The sequence below is a fragment of the Procambarus clarkii genome, chromosome 25, assembly GCF_040958095.1.
Source record: "Procambarus clarkii isolate CNS0578487 chromosome 25, FALCON_Pclarkii_2.0, whole genome shotgun sequence".
Taxonomy (NCBI): domain Eukaryota; kingdom Metazoa; phylum Arthropoda; class Malacostraca; order Decapoda; family Cambaridae; genus Procambarus; species Procambarus clarkii.
In genome coordinates this window covers 17,716,647-17,742,894 of record NC_091174.1, presented here as the reverse complement: position 1 = coordinate 17,742,894, position 26,248 = coordinate 17,716,647, and the positions used below count along the sequence as shown (strand labels likewise).

General features: G+C 45.9%; 2 protein-coding genes across 2 annotated transcripts; one reads left to right on the top strand and one right to left on the bottom strand.

Annotated features, from left to right (window-relative positions):
• Positions 1-1,708: 1,708 nt before the first annotated feature.
• On the bottom strand, positions 1,709-19,264 carry LOC138368429 (uncharacterized). Its single transcript, XM_069330941.1, has 5 exons — positions 19,138-19,264; positions 9,629-11,352; positions 7,646-7,816; positions 3,175-3,249; positions 1,709-2,146 (listed from the first exon to the last, which is right to left on the bottom strand). Exons 1-5 carry the CDS (start codon positions 19,262-19,264, stop codon positions 1,709-1,711), a joined length of 2,535 nt encoding a protein of 844 aa, XP_069187042.1.
• A 1,228-nt stretch (positions 19,265-20,492) lies between these two features.
• LOC138368428 (trichohyalin-like) lies at positions 20,493-25,510 on the top strand. The gene is made up of 2 exons (XM_069330940.1): positions 20,493-20,540; positions 24,962-25,510. The coding sequence occupies exons 1-2, from the start codon at positions 20,493-20,495 to the stop codon at positions 25,508-25,510; spliced, it is 597 nt and encodes a 198-aa protein (XP_069187041.1).
• The last annotated feature ends 738 nt before the right edge of the window (positions 25,511-26,248 follow it).

Sequence of the window (26,248 nt, the reverse complement as noted above, 5' to 3'; positions counted from 1 at the left end):
ATGACTTCATTTGCCTAAGTGCAAAGAGGTGAAAAACATTAAGTGTAACAGTCACCTGGAGCTGTTGTCAGAGGAATTTCAGGAAAGATTTCGTTATTTCTCATCTTTTGAACACCACTTTGCATTATTCTCAGCACCATTCATCTTGGATGTTGCCAAGGCGGAAGAAAGCCTGCAGACAGACCTATTAGAGATGCAGTCTGATACTACACTCAGAGCGAAGTATCTTCAAGTGGGGATACCTGGCTTCTTCTCGTACCGTCCTGAAAAGTTTAAAAACTTCAGAAAGTTAATAAACATTGATATAGATCAATGCCTTAAACATTGTCACAAGGATTTGGGGTATATTGTTCTACCGATGTGTGTGTGAACAGTTATTTTCCTTCGTGAAATGAACAAAAACTTGTCAGAGAACAAGGCTGACTGATCAACACTTGTCATATCTGATCAAAGTGGGAACTGCACAGACATTTCAGCCAAACATAGCAAAAATTGTCATTAAACAGAGGTGTCAAGCCTCAGGACAAAACACTAGAAATGATTGGATAGTCGTAAATATATGTTCATTTTTAACTTGTAATTTGTGTACAATGTATTTTTTGCTGTTGCATAGAGTTTACATAGAATGTAACATAGAATGTTGCCGTTTAAAATGTATTTTTTTTTTCAAACTACTTTATTACTTTGCATTCAACAATGTGGGTACCCGCTAAACCATTTGTATACACCTTGTATATTTCTAAGTTTAAGCAATACAAATATTGTTCAATAATGAACAAATCCACAAGGACCGTGATGAGGGCTCGAACCTATGTCCAGGATGATCCCAGACGTGCCTTAGGCAACTGCGCCACGACATAAAAAAAAAAAAATGCAACCGGGATTGCTACTGCTCTCTCACGGCTCCTGCAGCCTCTCCGAGACACAAACCAGAGTTTCACACAATTCCCCCCGTGCACCCGGGCTCTGTCAACAAGCTGTTCCACCTCTTCGCCCTTACCTCAATGCACTCAGAAATCACAATAGCCTGATATATCAAATGAACAAATCTACAAGAGCCGTGATGAGGGTTCGAATGTACGATGAGGAATCTATGAGGAACGCTCATCTCTACGCTCTCATCTCATTTGGGAGCCGGTCGGCCGAGGGGAGCACGCTGGACTTGTGATCCTGTGGTCCTGGGTTAGATCCCAGGCGCCGTCGAGAAACAATGGGCAGAGTTTCTATCATCCTATGCCCCTGTTACCTAGCAGTAAAATAGGTACCTGGGTGTTAGTCAGCTGTCACGGGCTGCTTCCTGGGGGTGGAGGCCTGGTCGAGGACCGGGCCGCGGGGACACTAAAAAGCCCCGAAATCATCTCAAGATAACCTCAAGATAACGCTAGTGCTTCGGAGAAGCTGCGGGATCCTCGTGAGGGCAGTAGCACACCAGGTTGCAATTCTTTTAACCATGTCATGGCGCAGTCGACTAAGGCGCGTCTGGGATCGCGTCTGGAATGTTGGGATTGAATGAATGTTGGGAATGTTGCGCGTCTGGAATGTTGGGATCATCCCGGACGTAGGTTCGAACCCTCATCACGGCCCTTGTTGATGTGCATTTGATATATCACGCTATTGTGATTTCTGTGTGTATTCTGCAATAATTTATATTAAATGACTTCAATTAAGTAGTAAATGTGACCCATATGGCCCTCGGGGGACCCTCAGTTTAACTTGCCTGCTGTACAGAACACAGATTTAGACTCTTTAGTCGGTCCCAGTAGTTTAGATATTTTACCGAGTGGATTCTAGCAGTCAAGGCTCTCTGTACGCTCTCCAGGTCAGCAGTTTCTCCAGCTTTGACATTGTTGTCACTGTCATCCAGCACAGTGTCACTGTCATCCAGCACAGTGTCACTGTCATCCAGCACAGTGTCACTGTCATCCAGCACAGTGTCACTGTCATCCAGCACAGTGTCACTGTCATCCAGCACAGTGTCACTGTCATCCAGCACAGTGTCACTGTCATCCAGCACAGTGTCACTGTCATCCAGCACAGTGTCACTGTCATCCAGCACAGTGTCACTGTCATCCAGCACAGTGTCACTGTCATCCAGCACAGTGTCACTGTCATCCAGCACAGTGTCACTGTGCAACAGTATTCCACTCTAGAGAGTGACCGGCCAAGAGCCCTCTGGTTATACTCCTAGGAATACAAGCAAAAAAGATACATCATAATAATCTATACCTACAAAATGGTGTATTGAGTGGGTAGAGAGATGCGCAGACCCGTATTGAGAGCGGGAGGCGACGCCCAGGTGCCAAATTGCTCATGTGAACGCTTGGGCAGAACTTGCGAACATAATATTTTCCGACATATTGCCAACCATATATTTCCTGAAGAGGTTTGCCTAAAATTAAATGTTATTTTGAACTCTTCTTTGGAAATCTTCACGATTTACGTCTCCATTAAGTTTAATTTATCGCTCAGAACAGCGAGGGGGAAGAGTTCCATTTTGATGTGAATAACGTCGCAGGGGTCCCGCCGAGGTCCTGGGGTCCCGCCGTGGTCCTGGGGTCCCGCCGTGGTCCAGGGGTCCCGCCGTGGTCCAGGGGTCCCGCCGTGGTCCAGGGGTCCCGCCGTGGTCCAGGGGTCCCGCCGTGGTCCTGGGGTCCCGCCGTGGTCCTGGGGTCCCGCCGTGGTCCTGGGGTCCCGCCGAGGTCCTCGGGTCCCGCCGAGGGCCTCGGGTCCCGCCGTGGTCCTGGGGTCCCGCCGTGGTCCTGGGGTCCCGCCGTGGTCCTGGGGTCCCGCCGTGGTCCTGGGGTCCCGCCGTGGTCCTAACTTAACCTAACCTAAACTAACATAACAAAATCAATAATTTCTGTTTTTAATATAATATAATACAAATATTTAAAATAAACCAACTAGAAACAATTTATTGAAAATAAAGAAAATGACTCAGCCTATTAGGCAAATCAGTCCTTGCAAAGTAGGCCGAGAAGTGTGTTCTGACTACTAGGTACGACATATATGTGTGTGTGTGTGTGTGTGTGTGTGTGCGTGTGTGTGTGTATATATATATATATAATATATAAAATATATATATATATATATCCAAAGAATAACGAGGACGTAGCTGTTCACACAGTCACATATATTGCTTCATCTTCCACTAAATCTTAGAGCGATGTTTACCGCGAGCCAAAAGTTTCCAGGGAAACTATTCTGACGGAAGTTAATCTGAGAAGTTGAAGGCTGTTGCTGCAAGCTCTGCCAGAGAAGGTTTTATAATCCAACTAAAACTATTTTCTCTTCAACATAATCATACTGGCTTAGTGCCTTCTCTGCCCAGTAGTAATATTAACACAGACCAACATATCTGCAACTTATTATTATTTTATACACCACAGCATCTCATAATCCTGTCATTAATAATTATTAATAATATTCAAGATTAACGGAAATTGAGGTGGGCGATTTCCGTTTGACGCTGGTAGCATGCCGGCCTTATTGGCTCACGTCCAATATAGCCATAACGGCCGTAGGCCTTTATTGCACATTCCATAGACCTGAGCAGAGGTATATCCTACCTCTTCCATTATGGGCTGGCGGCATGTCTGTACGGAGGAGTGTTACTGCTCTCACACAAACTGTTCAGAAGTTATAATGTCTCTTGATGTGTAAGAGTGAATTATAATGGGAAAGCGCAAGCCATTAAGGCTATATAGTACTGGGAAGGGATTAGGATAAGGATTTGGGGTGGGACGGGGGGAAGGAATGGTGCCCAACCACTTGGACGGTCGGGGATTGAACGCCGACCTGCTTGAAGTGAGACCGTGGTTCTACCGTCCAGCCCAAGTGGTTGGGAAGAAGAACGCCATACTCCACACCTTCAGCATACTGCAGGGTGTGGTCTCGAGTACTCATCTAGTTGTGCTTGCGGGGGTTGAGCTCTGGCTCTTTGGTTCCGCCTCTCAACTGTCAATCAACTGGCGTACAGGTTCCTGAGCCTACTGGGCTCTATCATATCTACATTTGAAACTGTGTATGGAGTCAGCCCCCACCACATCACTGCCTAATGCATTCCATTTGTTAACTACTCTGACACTGAAAAAGATCTTTGTAACGTCCCTGTGGCTCATTTGGGTACTCAGTTTTCACCTGTGTACCCTTGTTCGTGTTACACCCGTGTTAAACAGTTTATCTACCCTGTCAATTCCTCTGATTAATTTGTAGGGTGTGATCATGTCTCCTCTGTCTTTCAGTGTCGTGAGATGCATTTCACGCAGCCTTTCCTCGTAACTCATGCCTCTTAGTTCTGGGACTAGCCTAGTGGCATACCTCTGAACTGTTTCCAGCTTTGTCTTGTGCTTAACATGGTACGGGCTCCATGCTGGGGCTGCATACTCCAGGATTGGTCTTACATATGTAGTATACAAGGTTCTGAATGATTCCTTGCACAGGTTCCTGAAGGCAGTTCTGATGTTAGCCAGCCTTGCATACGCCGCAGACGTTATTCTTTTTAAGTGGGCTTCAGGAGATTGGTTTGGTGTGATATCAACTCCTAGAACTCGCTCTTTCTCTCTGTCCATTTCATGAAGGACTTCATCTCCCATTCGGTATCCTGTGTCTGGCCTCCTGTTTCCTCCGCCTAGCTTCATTACCTTACATTTACTCGGGTTGAACCTTTGTAACCATTTGTTGGACCATTCCTTCAGTTTGTCTAGGTCATCTTGTAGCCTCGTACTATCATCCTCCGTCTTAATCCTCCCCATATTGTTTGCTGATGATGCAAAAATTGAGAGGAACGATTCTGTATTTTCTGGAAGATCATTTATATATATCAGAAACAGAATAAGGCCAAGGATTGATCCCTGCCAGACTCCACTGGTGATTCCTCTCCAATCTGAGGCCTCACCCTTCAGAGTGACTCGCTGTATTCTGTTACTTAGGTATTTCCTTATTCAATGGAGTACTTTCCCTTTCACTCCCGCCTGCATCTCCAGCTTTTGCACTAGTCTCTGGTGGGGTACTGTGCCAAAGGCTTTCTGGAAATCCAAAAATATGCAGTCTGCCCACCATCCTCTTTCTTTCCTGATTTTTGTTGCCTGATCGTAGAATTCAATTAATCCTGTGAGACATGACTTGCCATCCCTGAACCCATGCAGATGTTGAGTCAGAAAGTTCCTTCACTCCAGATGTTCCACTAGCATTTTTCACACAATCTGCTCTATCAACTTGCTTGGTATGTAAGTTAGGTACACTCCTGTAGTTTTGTTCCTCCTGTCTATCCCCTTGTATATCGGGACTTCATTTGCCGTCTTCCAAATATCTAGCAGTTCACCTGTTACCAGTGATTTATTATACACCATGAGAGTGGCAGGCACCGTGTTCTGTTCCTTCCTTTAGTATCCATGGTGATATTCCATCCAAGCCAATAGTCTTTGTCACATCCAATTCTAACAAACACTTCCTTACATCCCCACTGGTAATCCCAAACTCTTCTAGTGGTGCCTGGTTAACTATTCCTTCTCTTATCTGTGGCACGTCTCCTTGCTCTAATGTGAAGACCTCCTGGAATTTCTTATTGAGTTCCTCACACACACTTCCTTGTCGTTTGATGTGAATCTGTCTGCCCCTGTCCTCAGTTTCATTACCTGTTCCTTCACTGTTGTTTTTCTCCCGATGTGGCTGTGCAGCAATTTAGGTTGAGTGTTTGTCTTGTTTGCTATGTCATTTTCGTATTGCCCTTCTGCTTCTCTTCTCACTCCTGATGTATTCATTCCTGTCAATATGGTAACCTCTGCTCTCAAGTGTTCTGTTATTTCTATAGTTTCTCCATGCTCTTTTACTTAGTTGCTTTGCTAGGTTACATCTCTGATTAAACCATGAGTTTCTCATCTGCATTTAATTTTTTTCCTATTAAACCGGGATAAACTTGTCTGCTGCGTCCTGCGCGATGTATTCCATCATGTTTTGGGCCGTCATTCTCCTGAGCTCTGTATCCCATGTTATATATGTTTCGAATTTTCTTATCTCCACATAGTTTCCCTTTTGGAATGCCGGCCTCTGGTTTTCAGGTTCCTTCCTTGAGTACATTAACCCTTCTTCGACCAGATACTCAAACACCAGTACACTGTGGTCGCTCATTCCTACTGGGGCCTCGAAGCCGATTTCCCTTATGTCGGAGTCGTTCAGAGTGAAGACTAGGTCGAGTCTCGCTGGTTCGTTGTTTCCTCCTCATTCTTGTGGGGTTCCCTGACGTGCTGGCTTAAAAAGTTCTTTGTTGCCACCTCCAATAGTTTAGCTCTTCATGTTTCCTCTCCTCAATGCGGTTCCTTGTTCTCCCAGTCAATCCTTCCGTGATTGAAGTCCCCCATGATGAGCAGATGGGATCGAATTCTACAGGCAGCAGAGGTTGTCCTCTCAATTATATTGTTAACTGCCATGTTGTTTCTGTCACACTTTTGCCGGGATCTTCTGTCGTTTGGTGGAGGGTTATATATCCCCACTACTACTACCGGGCTGTGGTGGGTATGTGGGCCTGCGGGCAGCTAGAAGCAACAGCCTGGTGGAACAAACTCTCACAAGCCTGGCCTCGGGGTGGGTTTAGGGAGTAGAACAACTCCCAGAACCCCATCAACCAGGTATCAACCAGGTAACCCTTGGTCCTCGAGTGTGTACACGGTATTATTTCCTCACACGGGAAAGATGTCTGGTAAAATACGCAAAATAACTCCACTGAAATGGGGGCTTGATAATGCCCAAACCACACATCAGAAAATTATAACCACGTTTCGTCCTTACACGTCGGGATAATGGTCCAGGACGGACCGAAACGTCGTCGTTTCTCTATTTTCTGACGTGTGGTTTGGTCATCATATCTCCAGCCACGTTACTGCGACATCGTCTACACAGGGGCTCGTTAAGAGAGGTTAGAGATACCTCTATAAGACCATGTTGCCCAAAAGTACTCCGTACTCTCTCTAGACGAACTAAGGAAGTAACCAACGGACCCCCCCCCCCCCTAATTATCTTCGAATGGGAACGTGTCACATTAATACAGAATATTCAGAGTCACTTTTCCATATGCCGCTGATGTTATTGTGTTTATATATAACTCTAGTGCAGGAATAATATCCATTCCCAAATCTTTTTCAGTCACAAAGGTTTGTAGTTTCATTTCCCTTATGCTCTAGATTGTTTTTGGTCTTTGATTACCCAACCAATATAATAATGTATATTTGTTGAGGTTGAACACTAAGTCATTTATCTTCCCACTCTTAGAGCTCATCAGTCTCTAATTATCTCCCACTCATCATCAGGTTTTACAGTCTTCAATAATTTTGCATCATCTACGAACTTTCACAAGTTCAAGCTCACTCCCACGGGAAAGTTACTCACATATATTTGTCTCGATGTCCCGAAGTCTCGATGTCCCGAAGTCTCGATGTCCCGAAGTCTCGAATCGAGACGAATCTTGTTACCCCCCCCCCCCCCCCCCTCTAGCTCGGCACCTTTTGCTCTCATAGTGACTCTTTGTTTTCTCTCTGGCAGGTACTTCCTGATCCAGTTCAGCATATTCGATGTATTCCACCTTCTATTTCCAGTAGATTTTCAGGAGGAATAAAATCAAGTGTTTTTTGACAGTCAGCTTTGAGGTTACCTTGAGATGGTTTCGAGTAACCACAACCTTGGTCTCAGACCATGATGCCTCCTGGATGATGGTCTGGTTAATGGTCTGGTTAATTTTCCTGTTGGACTCTGCAGCATGTAGTCTAGCGTAGGAACCACAGTGTGATTGATCAAGTACTCTACGGAGGTGTTTTATCGAGTTCTTTTGAACACCGAAAGAGGTCAACTAATTATACATCTTAAAGATTATGGTGTCCTTATGTTTATAGTATCGACTCAAGAGTACTCATTGTACTCCTGATTGGTCAATGGGGCTATTGTGCATTTCCTGCCATGCTTCCTTGCCTTGTAAGGAATTTCAGTGTGCAGATTTGGATTAGATTCCTCTAATATCTTCCTCTGTTCCGGGTTTTCTGTAACTTTTCCATGCATGTTTTGGGCCTTTCCATCTCTTCCCTGCATTGTCTATTGAACCATATGTTCTATTGAACCATACGCGTTTCACGTCTGTTTCATTTTTGATTAGGATAAACAGCTCTGGCAACAGCACATTTCCGGGATATGAATTTCATCATTTCACTTCTTGGGCACCATTCCTACCTGCCGTCCCATCCCAAATCCTTATCCTGATCCCTTCCAAGTGCTATACAGTCGTAATGGCTTGGTGCTTTCCCCTGATACTTCTCTCCCCTCACTTTTTGTCTCCTGGTGGCTTACTCCTTGGTGTGACCGCCTCTCGTGCCCTCACTGTGTAGGCGACGGCACTACTGCAGTAGACACTAGCTCCTAGAGGCACCTCTTACCTTCTACCTTCCAGGTCTTCTCACCATTTGGGAGTGGGAGCCGGTCGGCCGAGCGGACAGCACACTGGACTTGTGATCCTGTGGTCCCGGGGTCGATCCCGGGCGCCGGCGAGAAAAAATGGGCAGAGTTTCTTTCACCCTATGCCCCCTGTTACCTAGCAGTAAAATAGGTACCTGGGTGTTAGTCAGCTGTCACGGGCTGCTTCCTGGGGGTGGAGGCCTGGTCGAGGACCGGGCCGCGGGGACACTAAAGCCCCGAAATCATCTCAAGATAACCTCAAGATAACCATATGCCTCGTTTTGGGCACGTACAAGGTCTGGTGGTTCCTCCTCCCATTCATCTTGTCAGTTCTGTGATATGTTGCCTCAAGAAGTGCGTGTGAGCTGTATCCGTAAGGTTGGGGCTCTGTGCCTTTTCACCCCCTTGGGTGAAAATTAACCCCTTCATTACTCAACCCTCTATGCTAGGCGTGGTTATAATTCTAAAGTACTGGTATCTTGTCCACCATTACTTTCAGGCAAGTCTCAAAGCATTGGTCGTATTCTTCTCGAGAGTTTCTGTGTATCGAGGGGTTATAAATACCAGCTAGCACAATCTTCATAGTTACAGTTCCTACCATGTTTTTCTACTGACCAGTTTTGTCAAATAATTCTCTTTCCTCAAAGCTGCAGTTGAGCAGTAACAGTAAGGCCAGCCCTCCCCCCCACTGCTCGCCCTTCATTCCATATTACCTGGTAACCTCACCATATTACCTGGTAACCTCTTGGAAAAGATCGTGTTCTCTATAACGCTTATAGTTTTGTTTCCATAATTGCAATAATTTGTGGCTTTTGTGGCATCCATTCTTTTAGCTCTACTCCCTTATTAGTAAATTGATTTGCATTCGTGTACATTAATGCTTCTCATATCCAATGAACTGGTGGGGTTTTAAACTTGGGTTATGGGGGTTCGAAAACCAGTGCTGATTGGACAAGAGGTGTGTACATTGAGCAAGTCACTAGTGAAAGCTCAGTTACATGGATCCTACCTGGAGAGGGTTCTAGCTGGGAGTTGATCTACTTGTGAGAGCTTGGTCCAACAGGCTGTGTTGCTTGGAGCGGCCCGCAGGCCCACCTATCCACTACAGCCTGGTTGGTCTGGCACTCCTTGCAGGAAGCTATATAGATGCTTTTTAGATGAAAGCCTCGACAGATTGATATGATATACTGACCTGTTGAGTTGCTTCCCTGTTCTTGCCCACTGCTTGTGTTGCTGCTTCCCTGTTCTTGCCCACCGCTTGTGTTGCTGCTTCCCTGTTCTTGCCCTCCGCTTGTGTTGTTGCTTCCCTGTTCTTGCCCACTGCTTGTGTTGTTGCTTCCCTGTTCTTGCCCACTGCTTGTGTTGCTGCTTCCCTGTTCTTGCCCACTGCTTGTGTTGCTGCCTCCCTGTTCTTGCCCACTGCTTGTGTTGCTGCTTCCCTGTTCTTGCCCGCTGCTTGTGTTCCTGCTTCCCTGTTCTTGCCCGCTGCTTGTGTTCCTGCTTCCCTGTTCTTGCCCACTGCTTGTGTTCCTGCTTCCCTGTTCTTGCCCGCTGCTTGTGTTGCTGCTTCCCTGTTCTTGCCCACTGCTTGTGTTGTTGCTTCCCTGTTCTTGCCCACTGCTTGTGTTGCTGCCTCCCTGTTCTTGCCCACTGCTTGTGTTGCTGCCTCCCTGTTCTTGCCCTCCGCTTGTGGTGCTGCCTCCCTGTTCTTGCCCACTGCTTGTGTTGCTGCCTCCATGTTCTTGCCCACTGCTTGTGTTGCTGCCTCCCTGTTCTTGCCCACTGCTTGTGGTGCTGCCTCCCTGTTCTTGCCCACTGCTTGTGTTGCTGCTTCCCTGTTCTTGCCCACTGCTTGTGTTGCTGATTCCCTGTTCTTGCCCACTGCTTGTGGTGCTGCCTCCCTGTTCTTGCCCACTGCTTGTGTTGCTGCCTCCCTGTTCTTGCCCACTGCTTGTGTTGCTGCCTCCCTGTTCTTGCCCACTGCTTGTGGTGCTGCCTCCCTGTTCTTGCCCACTGCTTGTGTTGCTGCTTCCCTGTTCTTGCCCACTGCTTGTGTTGCTGCTTCCCTGTTCTTGCCCACTGCTTGTGTTGCTGCCTCCCTGTTCTTGCCCACTGCTTGTGTTGCTGCCTCCCTGTTCTTGCCCACTGCTTGTGTTGCTGCTTCCCTGTTCTTGCCTACTGCTTGTGTTGCTGCCTCCCTGTTCTTGCCCACTGCTTGTGGTGCTGCCTCCCTGTTCTTGCCCACTGCTTGTGTTGCTGCCTCCCTGTTCTTGCCCACTGCTTGTGTTGCTGCCTCCCTGTTCTTGCCCACTGCTTGTGGTGCTGCCTCCCTGTTCTTGCCCACTGCTTGTGGTGCTGCCTCCCTGTTCTTGCCCACTGCTTGTGTTGCTGCCTCCCTGTTCTTGCCCACTGCTTGTGTTGCTGCCTCCCTGTTCTTGCCCACTGCTTGTGGTGCTGCCTCCCTGTTCTTGCCCGCTGCTTGTGTTGCTGCCTCCCTGTTCTTGCCCACTGCTTGTGGTGCTGCTTCCCTGTTCTTGCCCGCTGCTTGTGGTGCTGCCTCCCTGTTCTTGCCCACTGCTTGTGTTGCTGCCTCCCTGTTCTTGCCCACTGCTTGTGTTGCTGCCTCCCTGTTCTTGCCCACTGCTTGTCGTGCTGCTTCCCTGTTCTTGCCCACTGCTTGTGTTGTTGCTTCCCTGTTCTTGCCCGCTGCTTGTGTTGCTGCTTCCCTGTTCTTGCCCACTGCTAGTGTTGCTGCTTCCCTGTTCTTGCCCGCCGCTTGTGTTGCTGCTTCCCTGTTCTTGCCCGCTGCTTGTGTTCCTGCTTCCCTGTTCTTGCCCGCTGCTTGTGTTCCTGCTTCCCTGTTCTTGCCCACTGATCGTGTTGTTGCTTTCCTGTTCTTGCCCTCCGCTTGTGGTGCTGCTCACATCTCGTACTTGTTCTTAGTTTCCTCCATATCCTCCTCGGACCTGTCCCACCTACCGTGTAGTTCACGTCACTAAGATCCTCCCCTTCACTGGGAACCTTCCCAGCCCATCACCAGTGTGCCCATCACCAGTGTGCCCATCACCAGTGTTCCCATCACCAGTGTTCCCATCACCAGTGTTCCCATCACCAGTGTTCCCATCACCAGTGTTCCCATCACCAGTGTTCCCATCACCAGTGTGCCCATCACCAGTGTGCCCATCACCAGTGTGCCCATCACCAGTGTGCCCATCACCAGTGTGCCCATCACCAGTGTGCCCATCACCAGTGTGCCCATCACCAGTGTGCCCATCACCAGTGTGCCCATCACCAGTGTGCCCATCACCAGTGTGCCCATCACCAGTGTTCCCATCACCAGTGTTCCCATCACCAGTGTTCCCATCACCAACATTGCTCACGAATTTTGGTGAGGGGTTTTCTGGGACCTTTTTCTGGCCTCCCTTCTCCAGACTCTGGCACTGGTAGATAGTAGATTCCCGCCTATTTCTCTCCTTTCTCCAGACTCTGGCACTGGTAGATAGTAGATTCCCGCCTATTTCTCTCCTTTCTCCAGACTCTGGCACTGGTAGATAGTAGATTCCCGCCTATTTCTCTCCTTTCTCCAAACTCTGGCACTGGTAGATAGTAGATTACCGCCCATTTCTCTCCTTCTCCAGACTCTGGCTGTGGTAGATAGTAGATTACCGCCTATTTCTCTCCTCCAGACTCTGGCACTGGTAGATAGTAGATTACCGCCTATTTCTCTCCTTCTCCAGACTCTGGCTATGGTAGATAGTAGATTACCGCCCATTTCTCTCCTTCTCCAGACTCTGGCTGTGGTAGATAGTAGATTACCGCCTATTTCTCCCCCTTCTCCAGACTCTGGCTATGGTAGATAGTAGATTACCGCCTATTTCTCCCCTTCTCCAAACTCTGGCTCAGGTAGATAGTAGATTACCGCCTATTTCTCTTCTTCTCCAGACTCTGGCACTGGTAGATAGTAGATTACCGCCTATTTCTCTCCTTCTCCAGACTCTGGCACGGGTAGATAGTAGATTACCACCTATGTCTTTCCTTCCAACTGCTGCTGTGCACTTCTCCACCTGCTGGGGGCTCACCGCCCCCCTTACTCCTGATTTAATGAACTGCTGTTCGCTCTGAGAATTTATCTACTTCAGTAAATATTTTTTTTTTCTTCAGATCTTGTTGCTTGTTTCAAGGTATTTGATTACCTCTTGGGAGGGAACTTTTGTTTTGTCTCGTCTTGCACTGGAGTAGTTGAGCATGGCAGGGGGGGGGGGGGGACCTCAGTACCTGTGCCGCGTCCCCTTAAAGCGGTACTTACCTAATTGTGCTTGCGGGGGTTGAGCTTTGTCTCTTTGGTCCCGCCTCTCAACTGTCAATCGACTGGTGTACAGGTTCCTGAGCCTATTGGGCTCTATCATATCTACACTTGAAACTGTGTATGGAGTCAGCCTCCACCACATCACTGCCTAATGCATTCCATTTATTAACTACTCTGACACTGAAAAAATTCTTTCTAACGTCTCTGTGGCTCATCTGGGTACTAAGTTTCCACCTGTGTCCCCTTGTTCGTGTCCCACACGTGCTGAAGAGTTTGTCTTTGTCCACCCTGTCAATTCCCCTGAGAATTTTGTAGGTGGTTATCATGTCTCTCCTTACTCTTCTGTTTTCCATGGACGTGAGGTTCAGCTCCCTTAGCCTTTCCTTGTAGCTCATACCTCTCAGTTCCGGGACGAGCCTGGTGGCATACCGCTGAATCTTCTCTAACTTTGTCTTGTGTTTAGCTAAATATGGACTCCAGGCTGGAGCTGCGGTGTGGCTCAATAAGGTGTAACACTTGGCATGATTTTCCGGAACTGATACGAATGTCGTAATTTAATTAATTTTAAAGTCTGTGTTTTCCAAGGAAGAGTTTGGTCACTTGAAGACTTGCGTCTTGTAGTGGCCAGGAGTTGAGTGAATCACGACCTATGGGGGCCAAGAGACGAGAGAATCACGGCCTATGGGGGCCAAGAGACGAGAGAATCACGACCTATGGGGGCCATGAGACGAGAGAATCACGGCCTATGGGGGCCAAGAGACGAGAGAATCACGACCTATGGGGGCCATGAGACGAGAGAATCACGGCCTATGGGGGCCAAGAGACGAGAGAATCACGGCCTATGGGGGCCATGAGACGAGAGAATCATGGCCTATGGGGGCCACCGGACCAGCGGACAGCACACTGGACTTGTGATCCTGTTGTCCCGGGTTCGATCCCGGGCGCCGGCGAGAAACAATGGGCAGAATTTCTTTCACCCTATGCCCCTGTTACCTAGCAGTAAAATAGGTACCTGGGTGTTAGTCAGCTGTCACGGGCTGCTTCCTGGGGGTGGAAGCCTGGTCGAGGACCGGGCCGCGGGGACACAAAAAGCCCCGAAATCATCTCAAGATAACCTCAAGATAACCAAGAGACGAGGCTGAACCATGGCGTGTGACATCCCTGGAGTTTATCACCAGCGCGGCTAGGCCCATTTGTTTTTTCCCTCTTCTGCCGACGTGAGCACACATTGTGAGCGTGCTCTACTGTGTGAGCGCACACAGGCTCTAATCCTGTCCCGCCGTGACAGGATCAGAGATCTGCTCCAGTACATAGTGAGTGAGTGAGCCTTCACCCAAAGTAGGTGATTGAAGTGCTGTACAATTATATATTTTTTCAAATATATATACAAGAGTTGTTACATTCTTGTACAACCACTAGTACGCGTAGCGTGTCGGGCAGGTCTTTATTCCTAATTTCCCCCGGAATACGACCCGCCAAATCGTTTAACAACCAGGTACCCATTTTACTGCTGGGTGAACAGAGGCTACAGTTAAGGATTGGCACCCGGTCAATCCTCAGCCGGCCAGGATCCGAACCCCCACACCAAATTGTTTATCACAACGGCCAGCCGCGCTGGTGAGGTTCACACACAAAGGTGAACAAAATGAACTAAAAAAAAAAAAAAAAGTCCCGGGATTCGACTCGCGGGCTTTCATTCGGCGCGATGCTTCACAACTCACAATGAACCATCTCCAGTGAAACAAAAGTCAAAGAACCTGATAACAAAAATCGTTGTCTATGTAAATGGAAGAATGTGAACGAATTAAAATTATGTGAATAGTGAACGAACAAAATGGGGAAAAATATATATATATATATTTTTACTCCTCGCTGGAATGACAACATCTGTGTGTGGAGGCGAGAGGTCCAGCCAGGCTACTCTTGTGCGCCGGATTGAAGAATAACACTGTGAGGGTTTTAAAGCGATTTAGAGCGTATTGCAGGGTTTCTAATTCAAATATCCGATTTAGAAAGTGAAAACGGGATCTTGCCTGGCTTATAATTAAACTGAAAATGATTGCAGAGTTCAAATGATTTCTGAGTAAAATTTTAGTAAATACAGATACATTCAACGTCATTAATGAAGTCCCGGGTCGGGTACCTTTGGATGATTCGGAGGGGGGGGGGGGGAGTAGGGGGGCCCGGTCTCTGACCAGGTCACCTAGTTGATGGAGTGGTCACCCAGGCTGTTGGACGCGGCTGCTCGCAGCCTGACGTATGAGTCACAGCCTGGTTGATCAGTTATTTTTTGCAGGTGTTTATCCAGTTCTCTCTTGAACTGTGACGGGTGATAACTGTGAGGGGTCGGCCAGTTATGCCCCTTATGTGTAGTGGAAGCGTGTTGAACAGTCTCGGGCCTCTGATGTTGATAGTTCTCTCTCAGAGTACCTGTTGCACCTCTGCTCTTCAACGGGGGTATTCTGCACATCCTGCCATGTCTTCTGGTCTCATGTGATGTTATTTCTGTGTGCAGGTTTGGGACCAGCCCCTCTACTATTTTCCACGTGTAAATTATTATGTATCTCTCCCGCCTGCGCTCATGAGAATATACATTTAATATATCAGTCCGCATAATTTCGATGTTTTAGTGAGCATATTCTAGCAGTAAATGATCTTTGCACATACTCAGGGTCTCCATTTTTTCCAGCTTTGAATTCGGCTGAAATCCGGTGTCGGGCGTAATGAAGTCAAATGTCGGGCCTCCACGGTGTACCGGGCCCCCCCCCTTCTCTCATAAATTTATTTATTTATTTTATTTTTATTTATTTATATACAAGAAGGTACATTGGGATTGTGAGGATACATAGGATAGTAATTACAATCTTGTAAAGCCACTAGTACGCGCAGCGTTTCGGGCAGATTAAATAATTATATCTGTGTAGGTTTTGTCATGGAATATGAGCTATCTTGCCTTCGCTCCACGATGCAATTCAGTTTGGACGCTTTTTAAGGTGTTGTCAGGAGGTTCTGCACGTTGGTGTTGGCGGTTAAATTTGTGTGCTTATGTTAAGTCAGCGGTTATACCAGCTTTAAATTGGGCTATTAGTGTGCATCAATATTCCAATCGAGAGAGTAGAAGTTCCTTAAAAAAATAACATCTATGCATTTATCGCCGAATTTAGACGGCATTTTGTTATATATAGACGGGGGGGGGAGGGGAGAAGAGTCATGCATACGCGTAGACAGACAGACAGACAGAGGCGAAATTCGTCCATTGAAATTCCATTCCATTCGTCCATGTCCTTCAGAAAACGCAAATTTCTTGTCTGACTTTGAAAGTTGCATTAAAATTCCAACCCGTTCTCGCACTTTCGTATAGTCAATATTAACTTATTAAATAAGTGCATATGTGACATACTAATTTATTGTGAATATTTTAGTTTACCTTGAAAAGCTTCATAGAAAACACCGACCTTACCTAACCTTCTTAGTATGTTAAGATAAGCATCTTATTGCTTCGTAATTACAATTATTACTTAACCTATTATAGGTATAGGTTAAGTAATAATTGTAATTACGAAGCAATAAGATGCTTATCTTAACATACTAAGAAGGTTAGGTAAGGTCGGTGTTTTCTATGAAGCTTTTCAAGGTAAACTAAAATATTCACAATAAATTAGTATGTTATATATGCACTTATTTAATAAGTCAATATTGACTGTAAGAAAGTGCGAGAACGGGTTGTAAAATTCACTTCGACTCCTAATCCCCCCCCCCCCTGTTTTTTCTTGTCTATGCGAGTTACTGACATAGAAGCCCGAGTTTTGTGCAAGCTAAAAGGCTGGATGGTTTCATGCTAGGCTAATATCGCTTGTTGCTGGAATGAGAGTTATTTAAGGTGTAAACTTTGGTATTGGAACACCAGTTACTAGAGTATACTGATGCTATAGTTACATACACACTGTAGTGAATGATGATGTTAGAACATCCACTGTACATAAACAGTTAATAACAGTACATAAGGTGGTAAACTCAGAACGTTCATTATACAAATAATTTATTCAGGAATAATAATTTCAACCTCACATAATCCTTCAGTAATTTAGTTAAGATCAGCGTTGTAGTCATAATACACGTAAATGAACAAAGTTATTTAATCAGTCATAACTTTATGCATAAATGTTCGTTTTGCACGCGCGCGCGCGCGCACACATGTTTAGCTTATGTATATATATTAATACATCTTCATTCCTTCTGAAGATGTATTAATATACGAAAGTACTTAAGGAAATTCCTGTTTCGATTCTTCCTCCGTGGTCTGACACTGTCACATTTAGTTTAGTTTACATAAATGTATAGTAAATTTTTTACCTAAGAGAGTCATAATAATATGATATTTCAGAAGTTATAATATGTTTACTCAAGTATTAGATTTAGATTTGCAAGGTACATTTATCAATGATGTTAAAATCATTACAGTTGTCAAATTCAGAATAAGAAACTACTTCTGTAACAAGGTACACAAATTGTTACAAAAATAGTTGAACTAAACAGATGAACATCAGTCAAAATCAATCTTTACATTTTGGCTTAATAAAGCGAGTAACATCCAGTTTACTCCCCTTACTGAAAGGTGAAATAACTAAATAGAGTGTAATTTATCACTAGAGTTCGAGTTGAGTTTACTCATTATGCACCCCATACCCATTTCTTGGGCAGTACACATTATATTTTACAAAGTAAGACAATGAAAATTCAATTTAAAGTACTAATATTAACTAATAATTCAATTAATTTATGCCAAAAAAAAATACTGGAGGGCCTTGTCCCAAATTTGTGCAGTAGAATAACAACATACTGGAGCGAAAGGTACTGAAGGAAATGAGAACCAGTGAGATATAGAGGTATCATAGGCACAATCAGAGAACACTGTCTGAACATCAGCCACAGCTGTTAAACACCCTCCCAGGAAGCATTAGAAATATTGCTGGGACAAAGGTGGATGTATTCAAGAGACACTTAGACAGGTTCTTGCAAGAAGTGCCGGACCAACCAGTCTCTAGTGGACTTGTGGGCCTGCGGGCCGCTCCAAGCAACAGCCTGTTGAACCAAGTTATCACAAGTCGAGCCTGGCCCCAGGCCGGGCTCGGGGAATACAAGAACTTCTGAAAAAAACCTCTCCATAGGGTTAGCCATAAACCCTCTCCTGGTATGCTCCAGATAAAACAAAAATCCCACCCTCTACACTATCAATCAACAAATTCTAGGGAGATTGCGAATCAAAATCACTAACTGGACATCCACCTTGCAAGTTGAACTTTTTTTTTTTTTTTTTTTTTTACATGCAAGTATAAGGCAATAAATACAATAAAAAGAACAGAAGAAACAAAATAATCAAAACAAAAAACCACCGGCCAGAAGGACTGACAGCACAGCACAAAAACAACAAACATCAACAGAACACAAGAGGAAATAGCGTAAACAGGCTAGCAATACACAAAACATAATAACACATAAAACAAAACAATCATAACACATTGGGAAAGCATTAGGATAACAAAAAAATATATATAAAAATATACAAGCCAAGAAACAAACATAAGCCACACCTGGCATAATAACAACACAAACAATAAACAAGAACACGCACAAATAACCACCGGCCGTGCAAGAAATAAAAGGAGAGGCACAAGCACAGAACACAATAGGGCAAACATCATAGCCAGAGGGACACATAACACAACAGACTCAAAGGAACAGATAATCAGTGAGTGGTATAGCTACACGCAAAGCATGTTAAGAAATATAAGAAACACAATAAACAGGGTCATGAGAAAACTAAACATAACACCGGCCTGAAAGGCGCACAATAAATTATAACACATAGCAGAACATACCACAGGTCCCATTCACACAATAAACACACAGCAATCACACAAACTACTCAAATTATTCATACTTTTCCGGCCACTCCGCCGCCGGGAAACGAACACAATACGCCTCCCAAAGCAACATGATGTTTTCCGGAACTGGGTGACTGTGTGACCGTACGAGGATCAGTCATCAAGTCCAGCACACCCACAACAAAACACCGAGCCTGCAGAACCCAGACGGACGAGGGGCACCACGGAACAGGCTGCACGCAATCAACAAAGTGAAACGACAAAGGGTTCTGCTTCCCATCATACGCCACGCCGGAGGCCAAGACGATTGGGAGGTGCTTTCCCCCACGGGGCCGAGCAACGGGCAGCGCACTGGTAGCCTCCTTGGCAGCCCCACAGAGCCCCGTGGCAACCACCGGACGTGTCACCTGCAGGGACCCCCAACGTCGAGCATCCTTCTTCAGCACCAGCACGAGGTCGCGGCCCGCACCAGCACCCACACCACCGACGTCCGGAGGAGCGACCACCCACACTGCGGAGAACCTTCTGCAGAAGAAAGAACAGGAGGTAAATCATAAGCAGAATCGTCGTCATCAGCAGGCACATGGACGTCAGCAACCACCATCGACATAGAACGAAGCACCCGAATCCACCACATCATCGCCCGAAGACCCACCGGCGTCGAAATCCTCCACATCAGCTCAAGCAGTAGAAGAACGCCGGGACTGCTTGGGCTCCAGCCACACATCCTCAGAGCCGGAGGCGGACCCAGAACCAAGGGCTTCACAAGCCATGTGAACCGATGCCCGTCGCATGACGGCAGCAGCCTCAACCGCAGAGGGAACCGGGCTGCACACAACAGGATGCTCCACAGCCCCCCCAGCACCCAGCTCAGCAGAGACACCCGGCGAGGGCGCAAGTCCAATCGCAGCAGCAGGAGACGAGGAAGACGAAGACGTCGACGACACGCAGAGACCATCTGGAAGACCCCCAGGAGCTGCTGGGACAGCGACAGGGGCAGGAAGATCAGCCGACGGCACTGGAACACCCGGAGGAGGGGCCGCACCATTAGGAGGACCGCCGGGCGACGCAGGGGGAGCCGCAGCAGCCAGCGGGACGTCAACATCCTTGCCCACGGAATCCACCCCAACAGGGAGCGGCGGGAAATCCTCCTCCCGGAACAGGTTCACAGGAGCGACTGCAGCCTCCGAGCACCAGGCAGCCTGATGCCCCAACAGGCCACACCGAAAGCAAGTACGGGGTTGCCGGGCATAGTATACCCGGACGTAGTACCCCAGAAGCCGGACCGAAGAAGGGATGTCAGATCTCAGGCGCATCCCAAGGGTACGAATGTTCGTCCGCTTACCCTGATACCTCTCTGAGGACAGCGTGTGCACCCGCACACTGACGACCACGCCAAACTGCTGGAAGTAACGCCGGAGGAGATCTTCGGGAAACTCCAAGGGCGCCCCATGCACACTCACGTAGGTCAGGGCACCACTACGGTCTGTAATGGTCACAGAGCCGGCACCATCTGGCAGCGACAAGGAACGCCCCTCATAACGGCGGAGGAACGCACGGTTCATCACCACCTCCCCCGCCAACTTGATAATAACCCGGTGAGCAGTTACCAGCTCAACTCCGTAGACGTCGTCGACCGGGACATGGAGCATGTCACACATGACAAGCTCAACTAGAGGATAGCCAACACGGCCCGTAAACTCCAGTCCCACGGAGTGTACTCTCATCACAGGAGGGAGAAGGCCTCCCATCGCAAGCGTGCGACGTCAACACCGACCAAGCAGCAACTGCAGGGAGGGTGGGGACGCCCACACCCCCTGGCGACGAAAACGGCAAATACCCCAAACTACCAGAGGCCAGGCGACATGTCTGTACCTCACGGCAGCTCCAGGTGCACCTTGCAAGTTGAACTGGTAACAATACTCGTAGCACTCAAAATTATTGAGAACACTGAAGCAGACAGCTTAATTATTTCTGACTCTCTTTCCTCTCTACTACCATTAAATATTTTACAATCAAGTAACGTGCTTTTTCTCAGAAGCCACACATAGATATATAAGCATACTTAATAAGGGGGTAAATATAAATATGTTGTGAATTCTTCTCACATTGGCCTGCAGGAACATGATAAAGTTGACGCCCTTGCTAATGTTGCAGTAAATAAAGACAGTATTGAACGGAATCTTGAGTTATCAAATAGGTCCCTTAAAAGTCTCATTAGACGAGAACTCTTTGATGAATTTTTAGAAAGCAGAACAGTGCAAACTGGAACTAGCAGGTCCATTGTTTATCACAATGAAATGTGTGAAGTAAAACATGTGTATGGGGCAAGTAACACAGTAGACTTAGACGTTATCACTGCGCGAATAAGACCTGGCTACAGTTACCTCTGGCAGTTCGGCTTGTATAGGGATCTAGATGAAGTAAAGTGTGAAGTGTGGACAAAGACAGGGACACACACTTGAGAACTATATCTTAGACTATAATAAAATTGAGTCATTTAGAGATAAATCTAAACTCACGCTGTAAGAAATGGCAAATCATCTTGTTACTAAGAATAGAATATCTGAAATCCTTGCAATAAATCTATATTTCGCTTCCAATAGATAAATGATACGAGATTAAGAAGTAGTGTATTGTGAAAATTAATAATAACAAACAGCAGCCTTTCTGTGACTGTAATATCTACATTTCCTTAGCTCAAACAATTATGTATTAGCAAAAAGACGTATTATTAATGTATAATGAACTCTAAGTACATAGCTATTGAAATGGAACAGTCTGTCTTACTAGCTGACAGTCTAAATATATGGTGTGTGCAATGTAGATGTAATTGTTAACGTAATAATGTCAGTTGAGGTCTGATAGTTTTTGTGGCCTTTTTTTGCGCTACCGCTCACAGGATGAGTATAGGGTGTAAATAAACTAGCCACCTCCGGCGGCAGGGACCAATCAAACACGCAGTTCATGTAACATTGCTCTGTTGGTAAACCATCTCTTGTGACAATAGTTCCTTCAGAAGTCATAATATCCAACACACATAAGAATATTACATTGAGGAGGAATATTAGTGCTTCCCAAACAGCAGTAACAGAAATAGTTTACATCTAACGTTGCTTAGCACAAACGGGAGGGTTCCTCTTACCAGACCGCGCGTGACCACTTGATTTAGTACTCACACGGCTGATAATCTGGCAAGAAGATTGCAGTACTTTGTTGATCCTCCAGATCACTTGTCTATGACTTGCAATAAAGGTGTCATCATCACTAGCAGAGTGGTAACATGCCATACATTAATGTGGAGCCCCTCCACATTAAGAGAGTGGAGGGGGGCTCTCCACTTCCTGCATGTCTTGTAAGAATCTTTTTACCGACGACCAAGTCTGCGTTGGAGCGGGTCTTCTGGTAGCCTTATTTAATGTGGAGATCACCAGTGCTCAACTCTCTGGGTTGGTCTGGCTTGGGTTGGTCTGGCTTGGGTTGGTCCGGCTTGGGTTGGTCCGGCTTGGGTTGGTCTGGCTTGGGTTAGTCTGGCTTGGGTTGGTCCGGCTTGGGTTGGTCCGGCTTGGGTTGGTCCGGCTTGGGTTGGTCCGGCTTGGGTTGGTCCGGCTTGGGTTGGTCCGGCTTGGGATGATCCGGCTTAACACTGCCACATGCCCGGCCGATCACCAGCATCGCACCAGGTGGTGGGCCGAGCATTGCCGGTGAGCACACAACCCAATATTAAATACTCACAATGTTTATACTTATTAATAAGAATAATAAAAAATTAATGGATGGCACCGAAAGTGTCGTGAAGACGCCAAAATGCGTCCTGAGGCAGGGCTTCAGATATAGATGAATGCTCAAGTGTTTGTAGAACACTAAGTTGAAGTTCTCTAACACCCATATGGCCAACATTCCAATAAGTTGTCTTGCTAATGCATTACATTATTGGTCCCCTTCCCATGTATCTAAGACGCTAGGCCTTAGAGCCACTAAGACGTAGACACGGACACTAGGGTCCTAAGTCACATGGCTTTCATGCATCGTCGATAGATTAGACGTCTGAATTCTACCAGCCTCAAACATCATCTTGCTTGGTGACCAATTTACAGCATTTAAAAAGAGAACATGTAGCAAATACCGTTATATCGGAGTGAACACCAGTAAGGAGTCAAAATGAGCGTCACACTCAAACGGATGTGTAACAGATTTGCCTTAAACCAACACATAGTGGTTGTTGGTTTAGAAACGAAACCCCCTCTAGACCTTATCTTCACAAACAAAGACGAACTGGTTAGGAATATAATAATCACAAACACACGTTACCCAGATCACACCCTAATCAAAGCAGGGGGCAACATACACAGACAGTTTCACATCCACGAGAAGAATTCAGCCATTTAATTTCGATAATAAACTGATTATCTTGGAACTAGTAAACCAAGACCTCACAGAATTAATCTTCGACACGCAGCTTGATTACAAATCCAGTTCAGTGGCTCGAGAAAATAGGCAAAGCAACACTAGACTCTTAAGTCTAGCATCAAGTCACATATCACTAAGGAAAAACAAAAGAAAAAAGATTCGAATTGGGATGAGCAAGGCGTCTGGATAGACGAAGAAAACCAACTGTAGAACCACTTAAACGCCCACTCTCTCCCAAGAAGGACCAGGACAAGGCTATGTAGAGAAATAGAAATGATCGAGCTCAAGCTACAAGAATCAATCTAAGATCAATCCATATACAATCCAATAGGGGCAAAGATGGGAAAAAGATCATCAGTGAAATGGAAAGTAACCCCAAATTAATTTTTCTCTCATGCAAAATACTGAACAAATACTACATCTAGCAATGAGATCTGGCCCATGGTAGATGGACCTTTTAGATGTTAGAGATGACAGCAAGGAAATAAGTGAAATAATGATACAGTACGCGACTATTTTCAGTGAACCCCTGAACACACTGCAGGTCGATAATTCAAGTGAATTTTTTAATGCAGCTGGAACATCAACCCGTGTCACCTTAAGATGACCAAACCACAACTCATTGTGGTTTGTTCAAACCACAACAAACCAAGCCACGTCATTGTGACTATCGTCAACACATGTCACCTTAACCCTACGGGACCTTGAACTAGCCATAAACATCATGCCCATGCATTCCGCATCTCCATTGATTAGGAAATGGAGTCTAGATACTGGTGTTATCCCAGAACACACGTAAAACTACGGAAATCGTGTCACTCTACAAAGGAGGCAGTAAAGAAGATGCACTAACGTCACACACATCTTTTAAAGAGTACTAAGAAGCTCGATCACAAAACTCGCTGAGTCACAGCGTTTACATAACAATGGGCAACATGGGTTTCAGAACAGGGCGTCCTGCCTCTCTCACTTATGAGACAACTATGACATAGCCGTAAGTGCCATGGAAGACATACAAAACGCTGGTGTAATATACTTGGATTTCGCGATAGCTTTCGACAAATGTGGTCATCATGTTATTGCTCAGGAATAGTAGCAGTGGCAAAGTAGGAACATGTATTTTAAATTTCCTAACAAACAGAACCCAGAAAACAATACTTAACAAAGTAAAATCTGAACCATCCACTGTGTAAAGCTCAATCCTCCAGGGTACTGTACTTGTTACAATAATTATCATCATCATCATATAGGATACAGACAACGACAAACACTGTAATACCTTTGCAAACAACACAAGGATTTTTGAAAATTGACAATTCAAAGGACGCAATGAACCTCCAAACAGATGTAAATAAGTTTGGAGGTTTAAATCTTCCAATGGGCCACAGAAAACATGTTTGTTACAAGTTAAACAAAATTTCTGCCAATTGATACCATACCAGTGATTGTACTTTGTAAGACACTAGTGCTCTCTAGGGTGGAGTATTGTCGCACGCTAACAGGCCCATTCAAACATGGATAAATTGCAGACCTGGAGAACGTACAGAGATCTTTTTACTGCCCAAATCCATTCGATAAAACATCCTAATTATTGGGAAAGTTGAAAATGTCTTAATCTGTATTCCCTTGAGCACAGACGAGAAAGATACATAATAATTTATACTTCGAAGATGTAAGAGGACTGGTTCCAACTCCGAACTATTGGCATGAAGTATGAAGGAACTATAGTTACCAACTCTCAGGTCTCTGATGCGGGGAGCTGCTGCCTGCTCTGAGACTCCCTGCCCTCACTCCCTGCCCTCACTCCCTGCCCTTACCTCCGAGTCCTTATCGGCGAGAGGGAAGAGAAGGGAAAGAGCACCAGCAAGGCAGTTGAGGCAACGTTCTAGGGACCTTCAGATCGATAGCAGTTCCTGATAAACAGTTACCGGGCTTCGACACCCGGCATCAATGTATACAAGTGGAGGATCGCAGAGAATGTATACAAGTGGAGGATCGCAGAGAATGTATACAAGTGGAGGATCGCAGAGAATGTATACAAGTGGAGGATCGCAGAGAATGTATACAAGTGGAGGATCGCAGAGAATGTATACAAGTGGAGGATCGCAGAGAATGTATACAAGTGGAGGATCGCAGAGAATGTATACAAGTGGAGGATCGCAGAGAATGTATACAAGTGGAGGATCGCAGAGAATGTATACAAGTGGAGGATCGCAGAGAATGTATACAAGTGGAGGATCGCAGAGAATGTATACAAGTGGAGGATCGCAGAGAATGTATACAAGTGGAGGATCGCAGAGAATGTATACAAGTGGAGGATCGCAGAGAATGTATACAAGTGGAGGATCGCAGAGAATGTATACAAGTGGAGGATCGCAGAGAATGTATACAAGTGGAGGATCGCAGAGAATGTATACAAGTGGAGGATCGCAGAGAATGTATACAAGTGGAGGATCGCAGAGAATGGAATTAAAACCCAGAGGTCAGCAGTTCAGTGGTTGTAGAATTAACAATATACTACATGGGGGACGCCTCTGTCAGTCAGTGGAGGCAACTGAGAGAGAGAGAGAGAGAGAGAGAGGAGTTGCAGCATCCCACTCAAGAGTGATCTCATTAATGGTCTTACATCTCTGGAGCTGCCAGTTTGTAGCCTCATTATAGTTTGCTTTAGGCGCGTGTGACTCTAATCAGCTTAGGCATTTAATTGAAGTGAATAGTGTCGGTGTGGTTTCAAGTAAACAAGTATTCAACATTTGGAAGGTGTGTGTTTATATGTCCTTCCTGCGACACGCACATGAAGTATGTTTTTTTTTTTTTTTGAGATATATACAAGAGTTGTTACATTCTTGTACAGCCACTAGTACGCGTAGCGTTTCGGGCAGGTCCCTGGAATACGATCCCCGCCGCGAAGAATCGTTTTTTCATCCAAGTACACATTTTACTGTTGCGTTAAACAGAGGCTACAGTTAAGGAATTGCGCCCAGTAAATCCTCCCCGGCCAGGATACGAACCCATGACATAGCGCTCGCGGAACGCCAGGCGAGTGTCTTACCACTACACCACGGAGACTGTAAACTGTTTGTTTGTTGAGACTGAGACTGTTTGGCTTGTGGGTGTGTGCTTCAGACCCAGGAAATACTGGAGGGTCGGTTGGAGCTACAATTCAGTGCGAAAATAGTCATATTCTTCCAATACATAAATGACTAGAAGG